The sequence below is a fragment of the Eurosta solidaginis genome, chromosome 5, assembly GCF_040869045.1.
Source record: "Eurosta solidaginis isolate ZX-2024a chromosome 5, ASM4086904v1, whole genome shotgun sequence".
Taxonomy (NCBI): domain Eukaryota; kingdom Metazoa; phylum Arthropoda; class Insecta; order Diptera; family Tephritidae; genus Eurosta; species Eurosta solidaginis.
Genome location: NC_090323.1, coordinates 190,346,888 through 190,370,015, shown reverse-complemented (window position 1 = coordinate 190,370,015; position 23,128 = coordinate 190,346,888). Strand labels below are relative to the sequence as shown.

The following is a 23,128-nucleotide window of genomic DNA, read 5'->3' as shown; positions in this document are numbered from 1 at the left end:
AACCAAACCAAACAGTCTTACAGGTAATGCAGATATAGAAAGAATGCATAACTCTATCGCGGAAATTTTTAGAGTTATATATTCTTCAAATAAAAATGTGCCAATCAAACAAATAATGCAAAGAGCTGTTAGAAGTTACAATAATAGGTATCACTCTACTATTAAAAGTACGCCCATAGATGTACAAAGTGGAAAAGTTAGTAAAATAAAAATTAAAGAAAATATGAGGCAAAATAAAAAAAGAGTTATAGAAAAACTAAATAAAAAAAGGGAGGTTTATACCGAAAACAGGAAAGAAGGATTTATAAAGAATTACAAGGCAGTGAGGCATAAGGAGCAGCCAAAATATAGAAAGAAGAACTTAGAAGGCATACACCCATGCAATATTAAAAGACCGCTTAAATTTTCAGATAATGCTGATACTTTTATTGATAATACAATGGACATGCCAAATTAACGGACAAATTACTGTAACACAAATAAGGGACGAAACAGGATTCACAGATATACAAATGAGAGACCAAGAAATAGTTAAGGACACAAAAATAATTCTTCAGATGATTAACATTAGCAAAATAGAGGACATTTTAGACAAAATAACGGACAATGTAGTGCTAATGAAAGCAAAGTACAAGGAATTACTTCATTTAGAAATAATAGATACGAGAAATAAACAATTAACACTTCGACCAAAAGTCATGAGACACAAACGGGGACTAGTTAATGGCGTTGGTAGCCTATCGAAATGTATATTCGGCACCATGGATGATGAAGATAGACAGGACATAAAAAACCATCTCTTACAGACAGGAGAAAAAATCAATAAACAGGTAGAAGTAAATAATTATTTCGAAATAGCATTAGAACAGTTAAATAATGTTATTAATAGCGACAGGACAATATTAGAAAAAGAATTTAATACCATACAAAAAATTATGGATGAGGAATATGAGCGAAGTTTATATTTAGAACAATTAACAAAAATACAATTGTTAAAGGCTAGAATCGAACAAATACTAGATAGCGTAGTAGCATCCAAATATAATATTGTGCATCCCAGCATATTAACAAGTGATGAGATATTTAGATATGATATTGATTACAATAAATTAAAATATTTACAATCCGGAACAGCATATTTCAATAACACATATTTAGTTCTTAGTATAAAAATTCGCATTACTTTTGTAAATGTTAGAATTAGATATCTCATACCAATACCTAACAAAGATTATAACGAAATAGATAGTGAAATTGAAAAAATTTTTAAATACGATAATCAAATTTTTAAATTTGAAGAAAATAAACAATTGAAAAAAATGAAAACAAGCTCACATTGTACATTAACCTCAAACTGTCAATTCTCTAAAATTAAAGAGCTAGAAATAATAGAAATAGATTTAGATACAATTCTTGTTAAAAATGCACAAAATTTGTTAATTAATCAAACATGCTCAAAAAATGAAATTATACTTAACAAACATAATCTAATACAATACAGAAATTGTTCAATTAAAATTAATGACTACTATTTCTCTAATTCAGAAGAAATCTTCGAAGAAAAAATTGTTTACTATCAATATGAAAAAAGACATAACTTTACACAAAAAATTAAGCTAAGCGATGTAATAAAAATAAATAAATCAAATTTGAGTAGTATTGTAAACTTATATTACCATAGTAAAATTTCATATGTATGTATTGCAGTAATAACTTCTTTAATAATATCAATTTTCATAATTTCAATGATTAAGCATAAACGAGTAATATTAAAACTAAATAGTAGAATTCAGGAGAATCCTAATCTAAAAGGGGTAGTAGTTATGTATAATGCCAATAACCCCCCAATTACCAATAAATCGTCAACTTATGTAAGTGCAGACTCAGCACAAGACGATATCGACAAATTCATATTAAGCATAACAAAATAAATAAAAGCAACTTCCGGCCCAATTCAAAATTATAGTCATTGCAAAATTTAAGTAAACAATTCCGGTTAATTAGTAGTAAGCATTTTCACCATTGTTTTAAATAAACAATTCAGGCTAATTAGTAGTAAGCATTTAAATCATTGTACATTTACGCTTTCTTTTAATTTGAATAAAGAAAAGAATTCAGTTTGGTTTGAAGTCTCTCGAGTTAAAGTCTAGTTCTCGGTTGTTATTTTATCTAAGCCATTGCCTTTGGCATTTTTTAAAAAATCCGCTTGCCGCAACTACGACGAAATTGGCGCAGTCGGTAATCCTTTATATATATATAAAAGGATCGTGATACGAACAACTAAAAAGTGACAGTGCAGTTACATACAGTCCTATAGTGACCACCCACAAAAGAACACAACTAAAAAGTGGCAGTGCAGTGACATACAGTCGTATAGTGACCACCCACAAAAGAACACAACTAAAAAAGTGGTAGTGTAGTGTGCATATAAGTAAATATAGCCACCACCCACAGCTAAATAGTAACAAAAAATAAAACAAAAAGTGGTAGTGCAGTGTGCATATAATACATATAGCCACCACCCACAAATCAGCAGCAAAGCGGCAACAAATTGGCTTCAGGAAGGCAAAGAGAACACGACGAACGAAGGAATATGACGGAAAATCAGGCTCAAATGGCACCAGTAGATCTGGTCGAGGAACTGGCCAGACGGGAACAACAGTTGGAGGTGCTGAGGGCAGCATACCTGGAGCTGCAACACAGAGCGGACCATACGAGGACGGACCGGGTGTCGAAGAACATCGCCCAGATTCCAATTTTCACCGGGCGAGGCGATGTATCGGTAAACTCTTTCTTCTCGAGCATAGAATACCTGCTATCAACAATAGACAACGAAAACGAGAAGAAAGAGGCGACGAGGATGATCTTCTACCGGACCATACAGGGCGAAGCGAAAAACGTAGTAATAAATATCCCTCGCCCAGACGACTGGCAACTGATAAAAGAAGTGTTAAAGATGAGATTCAAGCCCGACACGGAGCCTCACGAGATATATAAACGGATAACAGCCCTTAAGGTGAACTCGGTAAGTGAACTGGCTGTTGAAATTCAAAATATTAAGTATAAAGCCGATGAGCTTATAGTATACTATAGGGGAGGACAGGGAATGGATCTCACTAACATAGATAGTCTCCTAGTAAACACAACCAAGGAGATGACACAGGGCACGTTGCTAGACAAAATATATGAATGTAGGGAATTAGGCCAAATTATATCCATAATGAATCAAAGAAGATTCGAGGATACGTGTATCCGACCTGAATATAGAAAAATATATAGAAGAGAAGAAAGGTATAGAGAGTGGCCGAAGAAAAACTATAACCAAACGCCACAAGTTCCAAATAAAAACACAGGCCAAGGCGAGAGAAGCTCTGGTAATTTTAGAAATAATCAAGGAAACTCAGCACAAGTAAGACAAAATCAGCAAGGGTCATACCAAAATAGGGAAAATGTGTCATTACAAAGGAGGCAGAGTCCTCAAAATTATTACCAAAATAATAACTACAGAAGTAGTTCAGATCAACTTCAGAGGTACCCAAAGGTAGGAAACCCTAGGCCAAATTCCGGTCAAAATCGCGGTAATCAACCTAGGCAAGACCGAGCGGAACCGATGGAGATTGATAATTTAGAAAAAATTCGGGCAAACCAAGAAGAAAGGAAAGAAGAATTAAATAATTGTGAATATTATAGGACCCAATTTAATGAAAATCCAGATGAAGAGGAGCAAAATTTTTTCGAGGGACCAGCTCGGACTGTCTTCCCACCATAACGCTTACATTGCGGAACAAGAAATATTTTGCTCTGATTGATACTGGAGCAAATATAAGTTTAATCGATAGTGATATAAACGACTTTAAAAAAAATTTGCTGAAGAATCCAATCGAATTTAGTACAATAACTAAAAATGATATAATTAAATATGAAGTATTGACGGAAGCCCCAACGGAATTTAATCTTCCGAATTATGCAAGAGTTAAGTGGAAAGTAACTCCATTAAAAGGCAGAAAATATAATTTTATAATAGGCATCGATCTACTCAATTGTTTTAACACAACAATCAATTTAGTGGATGGATATATAACACTTAATGAAAAAACTACTTATTTTGAAAGTAACCCATATAAAAATCTTGAAATTCATACGTTAGAAGCAAACAAGTTTGACTGGAGCAGAATAAGACTTGACCACTTAAACAAGGAAGAAAGAGAGGAGGTTGAAAAAATAATAAAAAGGTTTAAAAACTTATTTTTTAAAGAAGGTGACCAACTAACAAGCACGACGAAGGTTGTACATGAAATTAGGACGACGACAGACGGACAGATTAACAGCAAATTATATCGATATCCCCCACAACATGAGGCAGAGGTGAGAAAACAAATAAAAGAAATGGAAGAACAAGGAATTATAAGAAAAAGTGGCTCACGATATTCTAGCCCATTAATTGTTGTACCCAAAAAAAAGGATAATTCTGGAGAAAGAAAATACAGGATAGTTATAGACTACAGAAAATTGAATGAGGTGACAATAGACGATAAATACCCCCTACCAAATATAGACTCTATTTTGGATAAGCTAGGAAAAGCTCGATACTTTACAACACTTGATCTAGCCAAAGGTTATCACCAGATTCTAATTAGAGAACAGGATAGGGAAAAGACGGCATTCGCCACACCTCATGGCTTATACGAATTTATAAGAATGCCATTCGGACTAAAAAATGCACCGGCTACATTTCAACGGTTAATGAACGAAACATTACGGGACTTTATTAATAAAACATGTGTAGTGTATCTTGACGATATTTTAATATTTAGTACATCCCTTCAAGAGCACGTAAAAACAATAATAGAAATATTCAAAGTGTTAGAAAAAGCAAATTTGAAGATCCAAATCGATAAATGTAACTTTATGAAGAAGGAGACAGAGTTCTTGGGTCATATTTTAACAGAGGAAGGATTAAAACCAAATCCCGATAAAATTAAAGTGATAGAATCATTAAAATTGCCCAGAACAGAAAAACAAATAAAAAGTTTTTTAGGCGTTACAGGTTATTACCGCAAGTTCATAAAGGACTACGCGAAGATAGCTCAGCCTATAACAAAATATTTAAAAAAGAATGTTAAAATTAACTTAAAGGATCCAACCTACGTAGAAGCATTTGAAAAATTAAAAACATTAATAAGTACGCATCCAGTTTTAAGGTATCCTAATTTTAACAAGCCATTCACACTAACAACTGACGCATCGAATTATGCAATTGGTGCTGTCCTATCACAAGAAGGACACCCTGTGTGCTTCATATCTAGAACACTGAATAACCATGAGAAAAATTATTCTGCTACAGATAAAGAATTCTTAGCTATTCTCTGGAGCGTAAATTATTTGAGACCTTATCTCTACGGAAAAAAGTTTAAAATTTTTACAGATCACCAACCAATTAAATTCCTTCACACCAAATACAAAGGTAAGGACATGTCACCTAGACATCAGAGATGGCTTCTCAAACTAGGAGAATATGATTTCAATATAGAATATTTGAAAGGAAAGGAAACCCAGGTAGCAGATTTTCTGAGTAGATTGGAAAATAGTGCAGATGATGCGGAAGAGAAAAAAGTAGATAAAGATGTTAACGAAAGTAGTGGATTGGATTTTGATTTACAGTCAAGCCACTATGAAGCAAATAACATAGAAGATAATGAAACGTTAGCAACAATGCACTCAGCAGAAGAAAATTTGCAGGACCATTTCTTTATTAAGGAAGAAATTGTAAATAAGTATAAAATGCAAATAATTTTGACTAACAATAAAGTTGAAGAAGCAAAATTTTTGCATGGGAAAACAATAATTTTCATAGCAGAAAGTGACTTTGATGTAATGGGCGAAATATTTCGGAAATACATTACAAAAGGCAATGTAGGTATATACTCAGAGCTATCAGACTCAAGTTATAACATAGTTCAACAAAAATTGAGAGAATTGTTTTCTAATAATAGGCAGTTAAAATTTACAAAATGTACAATAAGGGCACAAGACATAGAAACCGAAGTCGAGGCAATAAAACAAATCTCTCCTTACCATGTAAGGGAAAGCATGCATTCGGGCATAGGGGAAACATACAATAAAATAAGAATTAAAATCTATTACCCAAAGCTAATGGAATTAGTGCAAATGGTAATCAATCAGTGCGATATATGTAAAGGAGTAATATATGACCGGTGTCCTATTAAAAACCAATTTCATTACACCGAGACACCATCGGACATAAATGAAATAATACACATAGATACATACGTTATGAAAAGGTTTCATTTTTTAACGGTAATAGACAAGTTCTCTAAATTTAGGGCAGCGTATTCCCTGAATGACAGAAACCACATATCGATAATCAAACAATTAGAAAACCATTTTTCGAAAATAGGAAAACCAAACAAAATAATTGCGGATAATGAATTCAGGACAACACATCTTAAAGAATTTTTAGACCAAGAAGGAGTCCAAATTCATCTAACCAAACCAAACAGTCTTACAGGTAATGCAGATATAGAAAGAATGCATAACTCTATCGCGGAAATTTTTAGAGTTATATATTCTTCAAATAAAAATGTGCCAATCAAACAAATAATGCAAAGAGCTGTTAGAAGTTACAATAATAGGTATCACTCTACTATTAAAAGTACGCCCATAGATGTACAAAGTGGAAAAGTTAGTAAAATAAAAATTAAAGAAAATATGAGGCAAAATAAAAAAAGAGTTATAGAAAAACTAAATAAAAAAAGGGAGGTTTATACCGAAAACAGGAAAGAAGGATTTATAAAGAATTACAAGGCAGTGAGGCATAAGGAGCAGCCAAAATATAGAAAGAAGAACTTAGAAGGCATACACCCATGCAATATTAAAAGACCGCTTAAATTTTCAGATAATGCTGATACTTTTATTGATAATACAATGGACATGCCAAATTAACGGACAAATTACTGTAACACAAATAAGGGACGAAACAGGATTCACAGATATACAAATGAGAGACCAAGAAATAGTTAAGGACACAAAAATAATTCTTCAGATGATTAACATTAGCAAAATAGAGGACATTTTAGACAAAATAACGGACAATGTAGTGCTAATGAAAGCAAAGTACAAGGAATTACTTCATTTAGAAATAATAGATACGAGAAATAAACAATTAACACTTCGACCAAAAGTCATGAGACACAAACGGGGACTAGTTAATGGCGTTGGTAGCCTATCGAAATGTATATTCGGCACCATGGATGATGAAGATAGACAGGACATAAAAAACCATCTCTTACAGACAGGAGAAAAAATCAATAAACAGGTAGAAGTAAATAATTATTTCGAAATAGCATTAGAACAGTTAAATAATGTTATTAATAGCGACAGGACAATATTAGAAAAAGAATTTAATACCATACAAAAAATTATGGATGAGGAATATGAGCGAAGTTTATATTTAGAACAATTAACAAAAATACAATTGTTAAAGGCTAGAATCGAACAAATACTAGATAGCGTAGTAGCATCCAAATATAATATTGTGCATCCCAGCATATTAACAAGTGATGAGATATTTAGATATGATATTGATTACAATAAATTAAAATATTTACAATCCGGAACAGCATATTTCAATAACACATATTTAGTTCTTAGTATAAAAATTCGCATTACTTTTGTAAATGTTAGAATTAGATATCTCATACCAATACCTAACAAAGATTATAACGAAATAGATAGTGAAATTGAAAAAATTTTTAAATACGATAATCAAATTTTTAAATTTGAAGAAAATAAACAATTGAAAAAAATGAAAACAAGCTCACATTGTACATTAACCTCAAACTGTCAATTCTCTAAAATTAAAGAGCTAGAAATAATAGAAATAGATTTAGATACAATTCTTGTTAAAAATGCACAAAATTTGTTAATTAATCAAACATGCTCAAAAAATGAAATTATACTTAACAAACATAATCTAATACAATACAGAAATTGTTCAATTAAAATTAATGACTACTATTTCTCTAATTCAGAAGAAATCTTCGAAGAAAAAATTGTTTACTATCAATATGAAAAAAGACATAACTTTACACAAAAAATTAAGCTAAGCGATGTAATAAAAATAAATAAATCAAATTTGAGTAGTATTGTAAACTTATATTACCATAGTAAAATTTCATATGTGTATTGCAGTAATAACTTCTTTGATAATATCAATTTTCATAATTTCAATGATTAAGCATAAACGAGTAATATTAAAACTAAATAGTAGAATTCAGGAGAATCCTAATCTAAAAGGGGTAGTAGTTATGTATAATGCCAATAACCCCCCAATTACCAATAAATCGTCAACTTATGTAAGTGCAGACTCAGCACAAGACGATATCGACAAATTCATATTAAGCATAACAAAATAAATAAAAGCAACTTCCGGCCCAATTCAAAATTATAGTCATTGCAAAATTTAAGTAAACAATTCCGGTTAATTAGTAGTAAGTATTTTCACCATTGTTTTAAATAAACAATTCAGGCTAATTAGTAGTAAGCATTTTAATCATTGTACATTTACGCTTTCTTTTAATTTGAATAAAGAAAAGAATTCAGTTTGGTTTGAAGTCTCTCGAGTTAAAGTCTAGTCCTCGGTTGTTATTTTATTTAAGCCGTTGCCTTTGGCATTTTTTAAAAAATCCGCTTGCCGCAACTACGACGAAATTCACGCGATCAGATATTTAGAAAAATCGTACGAAACGGAGGGAATTGTGGGATTGATTTTTATGTAAGTTCTCATTGAGCTACAACTGTAAAACTTCACAGAAAGGAGAAGACGGCGAGAAAATTTAAGAAAAGGAGAAAATATTCCGTTAGGTGGCGCAAGGATCGAAATATTTAGATAAGAATTTGGAGATTTGTGTTTTGAGATCGATTTTAAAGTAATTTCTCATTGAGCTACAAACATGAAACCTCACAGAAAGGTTAAGATGTCGTGGCAAAGTAAAAAAAGCAGAAAAAAATCCACTTTGATATTTTTAGTTCTCATAAATGTTTTTGCAAATTCTATGTCAAAATTTAAAAATCAAAGTTTAGCAGGAATATGTCTTTATATAAGGAGACATTTTTCGCTGATTTTGGTCCGTTTATATGAAGGAAGTGCTTAACATTTTTTTATTTTATTTTTATTTTCCATTTGGGACTTCACTTCGAGTAAAGAAGAACATAAAAATTGTATGCAAATCAACCCGCCATTAAATATTTTTCTTCTTTCACAACGTCTGCAAAACAGACACAAGGAAGGAGAAACACACACACTCACACTCAAACAAGTGACAAGCTTTGTGTACAACTACACATGCGCCAGCAATTCGAGTTTCATGAACATACACACCTAAATGCATAAACATAAACGAAAACAATATAATTTTCCAAGGCAATAAAATGTCCTTGTCCTTTTCCGTGAAATGCTTCCTCTGCTTGTGAGTATTTGGTATGAGTTTACTAAGATCCTTCAACTTCTACTGAGAGCAAAATCAACACAGCAGCATGGCAGCAGCGAGTTAAATGCCATTTCTAGGCCAAATTCAGGGTCAAATAAGTAAAGCTCAAGGAATTGTTATAGCTGAAGAAATTATATTATGCATTAATGTTTGTTTATATTTATATGTATATACTTTTGATTAACTTGTTGTTGTTTTGCATTTTCTTTTCTTTCCAGCTACTATATAAATTATTTTACAAAAGCAATGCAATTGGAAGATCCACGTGCACGTTACAAACAATTGCAAAATGAACGTTGCTCCAATGAATCTATAGCAATGCAGGTGAGTTTATAGAATTGCGGAAATTGTTAGTTAATTTTGATAGTATTTTGATTGTTGCATTTGCAGTTACATACATATGTACATATACATATGTAAAATAGTTCCGAAATACAGTGCATCGTCCCCCGAGAAAGCTCCGCGCGATATCAATTTGCGGAGCACGCTACCATCACACCACGGTGGCCGCCAATATAATCGATGAGTTATCGAAAAAAGTATCGATTTGTTATCGAAAAGTTATCCATCTATTATCTAAAAAATCAAAATACCGATTCGTTAGCGAAGAATATCGATTTGTTAAAAAAGTAGATATGTTATCGACAAAATAACGATTTGTATTATAGTAATAAAGAAAATATCGATTTGTTATCAAAAAATGATAGATTTACTATCAAAAAAATATCAATCTTTTTCGATAACAAATCGATATTTTTTCGATATCGACCGATTACTTTTCGATAACAAGTCGTACTTTGCTTCACAACAAATCGATAATTTTTCAATAACATCGATATTTAGTCGAGAGCGAACAGTTGTCGATAACTAACCAAAAATATGCCGATAACAATTCGATAATAACAGCCCGATAATATCTCCACCACAGTCAAATGATTCTAAAAAACCACCAAAATGATCGCGAAATAGTCGTTAACATCATCTCGTTATTATTTCCAAACGGCTGTTAAATGATTTCAAAATGATTCTATAACGATCTCAAAATACTCTCCAAAATAATACCGAGATAATTCCGGAATAATCGAGCAAATAATCCCAAAATGTTATCCAACACATTCCTGCATTGATCTCGAAATAGTACCTAAAACAACCCCTGAGTGATCTTAAAATAGTTCCGTAATGATCCCAACATTACTACAAAGTCTCGAAATAATTCCAAAATGATATCCGAGCAGCCCGGAAATGATCTGAAAAAGGTCCAAGAAATAGACCCTATGATCTCAAAAATATACAATCAAGACGTAGTATTATTTGCAGACCCTTACAAAGCAGACGACAGTTTTAGAAAAGCATTAGGCAATAAGTCACACTAAACGACCTCAGTGAGAAAAAATTTTTAAATAAAGATTACTCACTAAAAAAGAACGAAACAATTCAAAAATAAACATATCTCACGAGAAAGCCAATTTTGTATTTGGATATGGGGTGTTATACGTGATAAACCGAATTGCGTTTTCTGGTTAACCGTGAAATGGAATCTCACGTTTCGACAATTGAGAGCCAATAAAAAAAAGTTTGAACACCCCAAATGTGGGTTTCGCCGAGCTGGTCAAAGTCCATTTAAGTGAGTTCAGTTCCTTCAGTTCAGTCCCTTTAAGAGCCTTAAAAGTGGTGTTTTATGGCGCCAGGCCATGTCCACGAAGTTTGAAGATGTTTTTCGGTTACAGTTTCTAGTTTCATTAGTAAGGTGTAAGAAGTGCTAGCTGCAGTAGGAAACGGTTGAGCACGTTCTATGTTCATATCTTGTCCTCGCGAGGTCATGGCTCCAGTTACTAGGGACGATAGAGTTGCCAGATCTCGAAGCAGAAATTTAGGGAGGAGTTTTTCTATAACATAAGTCCTGATACGTTATTGAGGAGTTTCAGTTTCGTTCTCAAACCAATTATAGTAACACTATGGACATATTCAGTCTATGTGAAGTCTTCTATTGACCGGCCAGTTAAACTTAACCTACGGTGTTCAACTTTCCAGAGTAAGTTTTCAAGGAGAAAGGGCATACTGCAGATGCGAAATCCCACGCACCTTTGGGTATGAAGGTATCCATATATTTCTGAGCCGTGGCTTCCCCCACTCCTTTTCAGTAATGCCATTCACCACTATGCTGATGTATTCTACCATAGTCAATTCGACTCCCAGCGCTAGTAGGTGGGACGTTTTTGAAGGATCCATTAATGTCAGAAATGGTACCCAGCATAAATTCTTTGCTTTTCAGTGACCCCACCATAAGTTTGATGAAGAGCTGTTTCTGTACACCCGCCCTTACAATATGTTGAGAAGCCGAAAGCTGCTCCCGAGGAATTTCCGCTTTTGAGATGTTGGTGGGTTTGACCATATTCCAAGATTTTGAAACATAGCACAGTTTCAGTTAGTATCCGTAAGAGCCAACCAGGAGCAAAAAAACCGAAAGATGTCCGCACTTGAGTAGGAATTAAGCCGTCTGGCTCCTGGAATTTGTGGAGCTTAAAAGAACTAATGGTTCACGCATGTGGGCTTTTCAATACGAAGCTGGTTGGCATTCCATTTAACCTGGCAAAAGCCGGCGGCGTTGTAAATTCCTGCGCAATAAGGACATCCACATCCGTTCATTACCACGATATTACTCGCCGTTAATCGCACACCTTCCAAGATTTCGCGGAAGCTCGCCCAGGGGTCCCTTTTGGATTTCAAAATATCCCTCCCACCTTATAGAGCTTCCTGTCAGAGGGCAGTTTGCTGCCCGTATTGAAGAACTGCCCTCCAGAAACTCTAAGGTCACTAGGTTTCTCTCTCATGGACCTACCACCATGTGTGTTTAAGGGGTGAGAGTAAGGAAAAGCATTAATTTAAGCTGGAGTGAACGTATCCACCACGGTATCCACAGCAGTTTATGATAACACTACTCCTGCTGTAGCCGCTCCAGTGAAAGTTCCTCCAGCTCACAACCATACTATTGCCAGTGGGTTCGGTTGGGGAAGATGAGGCCATAGGCCTTTTTCAGATACCTAAAGCTCGTTTCAAATACTTGGGTGCACTATTATGCTATATATATTTATGTTCCTTTTGCACTGGCTGGAAATACTACATACGTACGCAAGTTTGTGAGGTCATGCTTTGGTAAAGTCCGCTTAACCCAACTTGGGCCACTGAAGAAAATTTTTCTAAAACATATATGTGACCCGGTCTATGAAAAGGTGGATTATGTCTCAAAAAAGAAATTGCACGAGACAGCTGTTATTTGTTTACTTATGCATGTTACATGGCAACTACCGTTAATCAATTTTTACTGCCAAATATTCCTCATTTCATATTTTTTCATCACCCCCGGTTCACTTTGTATGAACGCGCATTTATTTGTTGGTATTATAGCCAGCGCATGGCTCACCCTATCATGTGTATCCAAGCAACAATTTGCCAGCAATGCGAGCTTTTCAGGCAGGTCCTGGTACCAACACAAGTTTACATAATATGTCTTCAAGCCCTTTGCTGTCGTCTCGTGGCAATTTGGTAAGTTATGCGAATAGCGCCTCAAAATATGCAACTTTTTTAATAAAACTATTTTTTGCTTTCTAGGAAATGTCGCCGATTCCTTTACCACGCTCATCTTTAACACAAACACCACGCCTAGGCAATATGTCACGCCGTTCCACCATACAAGAGACATCCTTCACAAATCCCATCGACACGGATGCGGTGGTAAATAAAATACAAAATATATTTCCCACTGCAAGCGAAGATCATATACGACTGCTGCTTAAAAAGTGAGTGCATTGAAATAAGTTAGGTTATGTTTTGAAAAAATATCAGCAGCTTCCAAAATTGTCTTTCCTTTGTACTAATCACTTGTAATCTTTCGCTTTTACACGCTTGCCGCGCCGTTTGATAATTAAAAAAAAAAATTATGTGCTACTGACCACCACTACAACAACATAATAACACACCCACTCCCACCATGAATTGCAAAAAAAATAAACGCTAACAATTTCAATTTAACTCTACATTTAATCTGTGTTGTTGTTTTTCAAATCACTTTTCACAACCCATACACCACTAACAACAACAATAACCCACGCAGATATTATAATCGTGAAGCAGTCGTCATTAGCGCTTTACAAGTGGAGAGACATCCGGTCACCATGCCTGGTCCATATGTAACACCACCGGCTCAACGTCATTTATATCATAGCAATTCCGCTTTTCATATGACACCACCAGCGCGCCGCTTGGATATGGGCATGTCGGCGCGTAATGGTCCTTTTGTTGGCTTGAATGGTAGCGTTACAGCTGGCTATCCCTCGCGTACAGCTAGTCCCATACCATGCGGACGTTTCGGTAGTGTCACAAGCGTACATAGTGGCGTTGGGTCTGGTGGAGGTGGTGGTGGTTATATAGCTGCAGCTGCCGCCGCGGCTATGCCGTTTCATCAGGGCTCACCGCGCTTTGAGCAATATCGCAGCTCGCCGAAGCCGCATTCGTCACCAAAGATGAAATTAAGGTCCGCAAACAATAATTTGTTGCTAAATATTTTTATATGGAATAACTGTAAACTTTAATGCACTGCAATTTTTCTTAAATTAATTTTGAGCTTAGTTAAGTGCTTATGTAGTAGTAGCTTTGTAAGTGTGCATGCTGATCATTTTGTGTATTATTTATTCCAAATTTTAATTTATGCCATCTTGCATCATTATACTCGTTTCGACGTTACGATCCGATTACTATCAAATCTATCTAAAGGCCATTCCGAAATCGGAAACATTCCAGTCATGGTACTAAAAGTAATCCCGAATTAACCAATCCCGAAATGTCCTAAATATAATCACAAAATTATCTTGAGGTAGTTCCAGAATGATCCTGAAAATGTTTGAAACAGTCCCACAATAATTCTAAAAACCACTTCGGTCTGATCCCGAACACAATCCGTAAATAAAGCAATCTCGAGATTTCCCCGAAATAGTTTCGATGTGATTCTGCGATAGAACCGAAAGAGTCCCTAATTGAGCCCTAAATGGTGTTGAAAATATTCGAAAATAAACCGAAATAGTCTCGAAATGGTCCGAAAACCGCCCTAAATTAACCCACAAAACAGTTTAGAAAGAATTCCAAAATGATTCCAAAACATACCAGAATCTATCCAAAAATCCCAAAACTTTCCGAAGATTGTATTGAAATTATTAAACGCTCTAGAAAACCCTTATTGATCGCCAAATGCTGCCTAAATGATTCGAAAACAACCCGAATCAGTCTCGAAATGACGCAAAGACAGAACCAAAATGCCCGTCAAAGAGGTTTCGAAAATATTTCAACAAATATTTGAAAAATATCCAGAAACTTCAAAAGGACTAAAATTTTCCGAAGATAGTTCCGAAATTATAGAAACGTGGACGGGAATCGATATAGAAAACATAAATCGGAAATAGTTCCGGAATTTATATAAATAGAAATTGCCCTGATATGACCCATAAAAGCACGGAAGTGCTTCAGTTATTGGCCCCAAAAGGATCCCGACATATCATATATATTATTTGTAATTGCTGTTTTTATGACGGGTCCCGCTCTTATTTGGAACACAAATCTACAAATAAAGTTTTTTGTAAAGAGGGAGATTCGGGCTATTAGCCAGCTTTGGGCAATTTTTGTCGTAGTGCTTTTGTTTAGCTATATTTTATTAAAATAATTTGTTAAAAATAAACGATTGTGAGCACACAAATAAATCTATTTTCACTATTGTGAATATTTGCACTGCATTACTGGCAGTTGCTATCATACGCTAGATGGCAGTGCAAGCCTTTAAGTTTTAATTGATAGAACAGCTGATTTTTGTTGATATTCGATAAGAGACTTTTATATTGGTTGCGCAAGATGCGCACGGGTCCGGCTCGTAATATTAAAATAGTCGATAAATAATTCGCAAACAATCCCGAAATTATCCTGAACGTAATCCCGAAATGATAAAGAGATATGTAGGTCCGAAACTATCTCGAGATAGTACTAAGCAGAAAACATAGCAAAATGGTCGCGGAAATAATCACACACCGATTAAGAGATGGTTGTTGTTGTTGTAGCGATATGGTTGCTCCCCGAAGACTTTGGGGAGTGTTATCGATGTGATGGTCCTTTGCCGGATACAGATCCGGTACGCTCCGGTAACTCAGCACCATTAAGGTGCTAGCCCGACCATCTCGGGAACGATTTATATGGCCACATTAAACCTTCAGGCCATCCCTCCCTCCCCACCCCCAAGTTCCATGAGGAACAGGATTCGCCGCGGATAGGTGAGGTTGACAATTGGGTTTGGAGAAGCTGTATATTGCGCTGGCAACCTGAAGGGTTGCGCTACACAGCCCCTTAAATCTGGTATTTTAGTCGCCTCTTACGACAGGCATACCTACCGCGGGTATATTCTGACCCCCTAACCCGCTGGGGGTATCAAGAGATGGTATTGAAGTAGTCTTTATTAATCCCGAAAGCAATTTCCAAATGGTTTTGAAAAAGTCCCGTTAAAACTATTACAACTAATTGAAAAGTAACTATTCCTGGAATGCTGTGTCCCACCCATTTTCAAAAAAATAAAACCAGTAGCTTCTTCCAGTGTCTTGTCCATATGTGTGCCCATTGTCGTCCATATCCATCCAGTCGTTCCTCGAGATTAAGTTTCGAAGAAAGTATATACCACCGAAGGACTCCAACGCTCCCATCACACCGGCTACGTTCCTGGAACGAATTCCCCTTATCTTAGTGCCTTCTACTATTATACCGTCGTCCAGCTGTTACTACAAATTGCTGCCACGACCGTTGGCCACCCGTTATCCCACCCACCTCATAAATGGTATGGTATCTATGTAATTGGATAGATACCTAGCACATACACGCAAGAAGGGAACTTTTTAATGCCGATTTAAACCCTCAGACAGCCTTCTTCTAATAAAGTTTTAATCGGCTTTGAAAAAACTAAGATGTTAATTGGTAGTTTATCAGAACTTGCAACGAAGCTTTTACGGGTCGGGAAATGATAATCCTAAATGGTAATATACGTAAGTGGGGTCAAGGAAGACAGGAATCTGATGGTGAACCAGAAGCAGAGTGCAAGAGTGACAGAGAGCGGGTGCTCCGGCTACTTGCTCATCTGTGAATGGGTTAGGAAGAGGGGGAAGGAGAGGAAAAAGAGAGAGGAAAGAAGGATATTAGTAACACGTTGACAGTATAAATTTGCGTTTCTATTTTACTTTATTTTTTGTATTATTTCTTTCAAATAAAATTTGTTTGCATGAATTATTTCTGATCTAGCTTTTACTAGCCAATCTAAGCAAAATGAGCCTCGCATTTAACTTGTTTCCATAGATACATGAAAACCATCTTCCCAAAAGCGGACGAAATGTTAATCCTGGACATACTCGCTAGCTCTGATAATAACGTACAAACTGCATCGGAGAAACTTATTTCGATGGGCTACACAAAACGTGATTTTATACCACCAAAAACAACACATAGATTTGATGCGGAGGCTGCGAAAGCAAAAGCAGCCAAAAATCCAGGCGATGAAACGATTATACCATTGCGTCCGAAAGAGTACAGCGCTGAGGAAAAGGCAGCAAGTGAGAGACTCTGATTATAATTCATATGCTTAATTTTTCTCATCTTTTATGTATCCTGCAGTACACGCTCATCTTAAAGAGAAATATCCAAAAATAGCTGAACGTATTATATTGATTGCTTTGGAATCGGTTAATTATGCCGAGGATCGTGCTATACAAATACTTCATATCGTACAAGAGGAAGATGAGTTGCAAGCTAAAAAACACGATGTGACATTGAAGCCGATTGGCGCAGATGCGGAAGTAGTTTTGGGTGGTGCACCCAGTGGTGCACATGCGTTAGGTGATGATCATGCAGTAATTGATGACAGGTGAGTTTTGTTTTTGCGTTAAACTACTATTGTTTTGTTCTTGTTTTTAAATTTTTTGGTTTTCGAAGTGCGAAACGGTGTTTTGTACCCCTCGAAAAACTTTTAGCATCCCAAAAATGTGTCCCAGTGTATGTTATGTTTCTTCTCGAACGAACCAATGTATATGTAATTGGACGTTTTTATGTTAAAACTCAGAAGTTTGTGCGAAATTGTATATTCTGCTACTTAAAATATTTCCTTTTTGTGCAGTATATTGCAAAAATTGTTGAGCAATTTAAATGCTCCATGCGGAGCTTTTGGGCATTATTTATATGAAACATAGCTTATCTACACCTTTTCCAGTTTAAGTTTTGAAATTTACTATTCATATTCAGAAAATTACAATTCAAGTTCAGAATTTCCAATTTAAATTCAGAAATTTACAATTAAAGTTCAGAAATTTACAATTCATATTGAGAATTTCCAATTCAACTTCAGAAAATTACAATTCAAGTTCAGAAATTCTAAATCAAGTTCACAAATTTCCAATTCATATTCAGGAAATTACAATTCAAGTTCAGAATTTCCAGTGTAAGTTCAGAAAATTACAATTCAAATTCAGAATTTCCAACTTAAGTTCAGAAAATTATAATTCAAGTTTAGAAATTTACAATTCATATTCAGAATTTCCAATTCAAGTTCAGAAAATTACAATTCAAGTTCAGAAATTCCAAATCAAGTTCAGAAATTTCCAATTCATATTCAGAAAATTACAACTTAAGTTCAGAAAATTACAATTCAAGTTCAGAAAATTACAATTCAAGTTCAGAAAATTACAATTCATGTTCAGAATTTCCAATTTAAGTTCAGAAAATTACAATTCATGTTCAGAAATTTACAATTCATATTCAGAATTTCCAATTCAAGTTCAGAAAATTACAATTCAAGTTCAGAAATTTACAGTTCAAGTTCAGATATTTCCAATTCATATTCAGAAAATTACATTTCAAGTTCAGAAAATTACAATTCAAGTTCAGAAAAATACAATTCAAGTTCAGAAAATTGTTCAGGTATTTTTATTTCATTCAATGGAAATCTGTGCATGCAAAATTGTTTAAATATATATGTTAACTTTATTAATTCATACCTAAATACATAGCTTCCTCTTCAAAAGAGGATGTGGCTTCTCCAAAATAAGTATGTAAAAAAAAAAACCCTTCCATATTTATATCAGAAAAACCTCGCTACATTCCCAAACTCCGAATATTTTGCAACACCAAGTATAATCATTGGGGTCAATTGTAAGCGAGTTGGAAAATTGAAATGAAATCAAAAGTTATGCATGTATTAGAGCTGCAAAAGTATCGTGGTGCGATTATCGATGTTTTTTTCTAAATATCGAGTACTTTATTCCCATTTCTTATTCCTTTTTCTAGCGGCAGAATTACCAGCGTCTAAAACTTTGGTAAAAAATAAAACATGAATAAATAAAATTACATACATTATGTCAGATATGTGTTTATTTTAGATGAATACCTAACAAGTTGGTGGCTCTGAATATTGAAAAATTCTTACAAAAGTTCAATGTGAAAGTTACGTTATTTTTTTCATATTATATACACATATATACATGCATTTGTATATATAGATATACACGCAACAGAAGACATCATTGAGTTTGAAGACGAAAATTGTGTTGCCAAAAAGTTACGAAGTACAAAGTCAAGCATTTGGACCCATTTTGACAAAATCAGTAATACTATTGCAAAAAATGTTATACAAGTAGTGGTAATACGTCCAATTTGTTTCACCATCTAGAACGATCGCATATAGCTGCAAATTTAGATTCACATAGCTCGCCAAATAAGACTAATTTTTATATGAAAAAACATATGTAGATCCATCATCACGTAAAAGGCTTTTGCCAGCACCCTACTGGGGTTTAGCCACCGCAGACGTTCGACCTTTTCCCATAGTGGATGACAAAGGGTGTCGTAACTTTGTATATACCCTCGCTTTGCTGTATAAGCTACCATCGCGGACAACTTTGCAGAATGTGTTTTATGATCCTTCGAAATTATGAAGACAATATTACATATATATATATATATATATATATATATATACATGTATATATTATATTTACATAAATGTCTGATATATACCTGATATTGCTTTTAAATTGAGTAAGCGCTTTTCACTATAACAAAAAATTCTATATATATCGCGATATATCGATACCCTCCCTCTTAAATAACGAAAATATCGAGTATGCCGAATATCGATACTTTTGCAGCTCTAGCATGCATATGTACATTAGCGTGGTCCTTAAAAATTACAAAAACACTTCTTACATCTGTAAAATGAGTGCTTGTGCGACTTACATATATACTTGTGCTAGGTTTTTTTCATTTTGAATTACTCCGTATACGTTTATGTAATTCAAATTGCATATATGTATAATACATAAATATTGTAACGAATTTAGTGCAATTCCGCTTATTTGCAACCTTCTGATAACGTTCGAATCACTAAACTGTTGAATAAATAACTCCAATATTCAATAATGCAAAATTGTCTTTATTAGACTGCTTTCACAATAACACTTCTACTTCTCAACAGATAGCGTGCTTAAATCAAACTGATTCCATGATTGCTCAGCTTGCTCTCTTTTATACTCTTCGATTTCCTCGTTCGCATACTCTGAGGCTTTCCTAGAATTTAACTTAGTTACCAGCTATAACTACAGATGCAGCTTCTCATATGCGCGTGTATTTGTGAGTGATACTTGCACAAATGATTGCCTACTTTTGTGAGCATTTCAGATAAGCTATATGCATGTGTTTGTGCGTTTCTCTCCGCTGTGTGTACGTACATATGTGTAGACATAATGATTGATTCGTTTATGTAGATACAAGTGACTGCTTACTTTATTGTTGTTGTGGCTTTATTTACTTACGCCCCGATTCTGAGCGTTATTTCTGAATATGAATTGTAAATTTATGAACTTAAACTGGAAAAGGTGTCAGTTTTCTGTACATATCTACTAAATTATAAAATTTGGAAAGTGAAACAATTTTTGTCACGAAGTTATACCGATCTAAAACCTTACGGATATCATTTTTTTTTTTTTAGCAAAAACACATCTTTTGGAGCAAGTTACGTTCAGTATATCTATCGCTTTCCTATCCCTATCCGCTTTCCTATACCTATCCTCGAAGCATGGTAATTTTCGCACTTCTCCTTTAGAAGCGCAGAGGGCAGTTATAGCCTTCCTTATTCTGTCCTCGACCTGTTTGTTTCAGTTCAAGTTTCCTGTCCGAGATAACGCCGTAATGCGTTTTTAGTAGCAGGTCTAGAGTTCGTAGATGTTTTCCTATAGCTGCTAGGGCTATATCTTTTGCGTATGCGATAACTTGACAACCAGTTTTTTCTAGAGTTATTAGCACTGTGTTCACCGCTAGGTTTCAACGTAAAGAGGATAACACACCTAATTGCGGTACATAGTTCTTCCCATTAGAAATTGCTTATGAATGATTCGACAGCGGCTTGCTAAATACTCTCTCTCTCTCTCTGTCCAGAAAGACACACCATGGCGTGAAAGTTAATAGGAACTTGACAGCGATATCCACGAACTGTCGGTAAAGTATGTACGCGGAGCGAATTACATAGACACTTAATAAAAATGGCCAACTTTCGACTCCTGTTTCTGCAGAACTAAGGTAGGAGGTCTCATAAGGAGACAGTAACTTTTAAATCTGTTAGGAAAAGGAGTACTGGTCCCATACAGGTCAGTCTTTGATAAAACCTGATCAAACAAGGGGTCGGCAATTTCGTTATATCTAAGTTTCATTTTCTATTTGCGGTAACAAAAGTTGGTTTGCTACCGAGAGTCCAAACGTATACTCAGATTTTTAAGATAAAGTGTGAAAGACACTTACCGCGCGTACTAGCGTTCGTAGAAGGGCAGACTGTGTAATGAGGATTTGCGTCAGCACCTATAACTAGCGGCAGCTTCGGGAGGTTCATTTCTTTCAACGCATTATTCAAGTTGCTCATAGGCTAGTCGCGGGATCCTTGTATCAAATACGCCGAGACCAACCAAACTTGATTTCCGTATGATTCTAGGCTAGCTTTTACAGCATCTGCACTAAAATTAGATAACAGAAGATAGGACAGTATTTTTAATAAGAATACATGCGCTGATCATACCTTTTGTTGTTAGAGCAGAAACCACCTTATAAACATCAGATGCAAGTCCGCAAATCTTTCTTCCATCGACTGAAAGTTCTTGAAATAGAACGAACCTCAGCTCTTTTGCTGAGGAGCAAAAGGAGGTCAACTAAAGTTGCTTTTGAGTGGTGCAGATTAGTTTGCCAAATACGCATTATCATTTAAGGTTAAAGGCCAAAAGATCAATTGACGCCATTAACACTTCAAATGGTCTTATGACTACTTTTTTTAATTTGACTTTATGGCGATTTAGGATATTTCCGTTTGACCTTATGACCACTACGGGAAAAAACCATAACCATATACAGCAATTTAAGATCAGCACAAAAACAAAAACTTCCGCAGGATTCGCTAGACGTTTGATTGTATATGCCCATCTTATTTCAGCCCTTCTTACCCCACCTTTAAATTCAATTTTGCTCTGTAATGAAACCAGAATTAGGAAAAGTATCGCCCAGAAGAAAATTTGGAATAGAAAATGGCGCGGTTTTTTATTCGAAGTTTTCTCAAAACTTTTAGTTGAATAAGTTCCTCCTAACAAAGAGGATCTCATTGTGTCTGTTTTTTATTACTTTTTTCACTATAACGGAAACAAAATAAACGAAAATGAGCTCCGTATCCGAAAATTTGATATAAAAAAGTTCTCGTTTCATTCGACTGAACAAAAATATAGCGAAAACAATAAGACATAACTGTAATTCAACAGTTGTTAACATTTTAATATGTGGTGGTGCGAAAAAAAATAATTGACCTTATGGCCGCTTAAAAAAATCTACTTTATAACCATTTGAAATTTGAAGCTATGAGCATTTTATATGGTCATAACTTCAATTGACTTTGTGGCCATTTGAAATGGTCATAAGGTCAATTGATGTTATGTCCGTTGTCCTTATGTCTACTCTCATGAGCTCCTTAGTACAGTAGTTGACTCTCATTTGCCGAATGCTGGTCCAGTAATAACCAGCGCCAATAATGTGTAATCTTCGTAGGCGTTGACCAATGGAATGCTCTCTCCAAGCTCACTAAAAGTACCGCTTGTTAAAAAAAACTGTTTTCTAAAGTATATTTATGTGATTCCGTAAGTTTGGAACCTAGAGTGTCGGTCCTTTTAATTGGAAGTTGATATGGTAGCTCCAAGGGCCGCCGTGGTGTAATGGTAGCGTGCTTCGCCATCCACACCAAAGATCCTGGGTTCACGTCCGGGCAAAGCTCAAAATTTTAGAAAGAAGTTTTTTCAATTAAAAGAAAAATTTTCTAAGGGGGGTCGCCCCTCGGCAGTGTATTTGTGCCATCAAAAGCTCTCAGTGAAAACTCATCTGCAGATGCCGTTCGGCATAAGTCGGCATAAAACAAGTAGGTCCCGTCCCGCCAATTTGTAGAAAAATCAAGGAGCAAGACGCAAATTGGAAGAGAAGCTCGGCCTAAAATCTCTTCGAACGTTATCGCGCCTTTAGTTTTTTGAGGATGA

At 35.0% G+C, this 23,128-nt stretch overlaps 2 protein-coding genes across 9 annotated transcripts in view; one reads left to right on the top strand and one right to left on the bottom strand.

Annotated features, from left to right (window-relative positions):
• Positions 1–23,128, bottom strand: part of Trmt112 (tRNA methyltransferase subunit 11-2) — a 123,450-nt gene that overhangs the window by 82,228 nt on the left and 18,094 nt on the right. The gene's annotated exons all lie outside the window — the stretch shown is intronic.
• The window catches only part of LOC137251938 (uncharacterized), a 54,733-nt gene that overhangs the window by 22,138 nt on the left and 9,467 nt on the right, over positions 1–23,128 (top strand). For 5 of the 8 annotated variants that reach the window (XM_067786967.1, XM_067786966.1, XM_067786968.1 and 2 more), the window contains 6 exons: positions 9,728–9,833; positions 12,915–13,052; positions 13,119–13,306; positions 13,621–14,040; positions 16,884–17,137; positions 17,199–17,448. In XM_067786967.1, coding sequence (XP_067643068.1) covers positions 9,728–9,833; positions 12,915–13,052; positions 13,119–13,306; positions 13,621–14,040; positions 16,884–17,137; positions 17,199–17,448 — 1,356 coding nt within the window. Of the gene's footprint in view, positions 1–2,140; positions 3,026–8,642; positions 8,795–9,727; positions 9,834–12,914; positions 13,053–13,118; positions 13,307–13,620; positions 14,041–16,883; positions 17,138–17,198; positions 17,449–23,128 lie in introns of those variants that run through there. The other 3 variants (XM_067786970.1, XM_067786971.1, XM_067786972.1) reach the window with 3 other exon arrangements.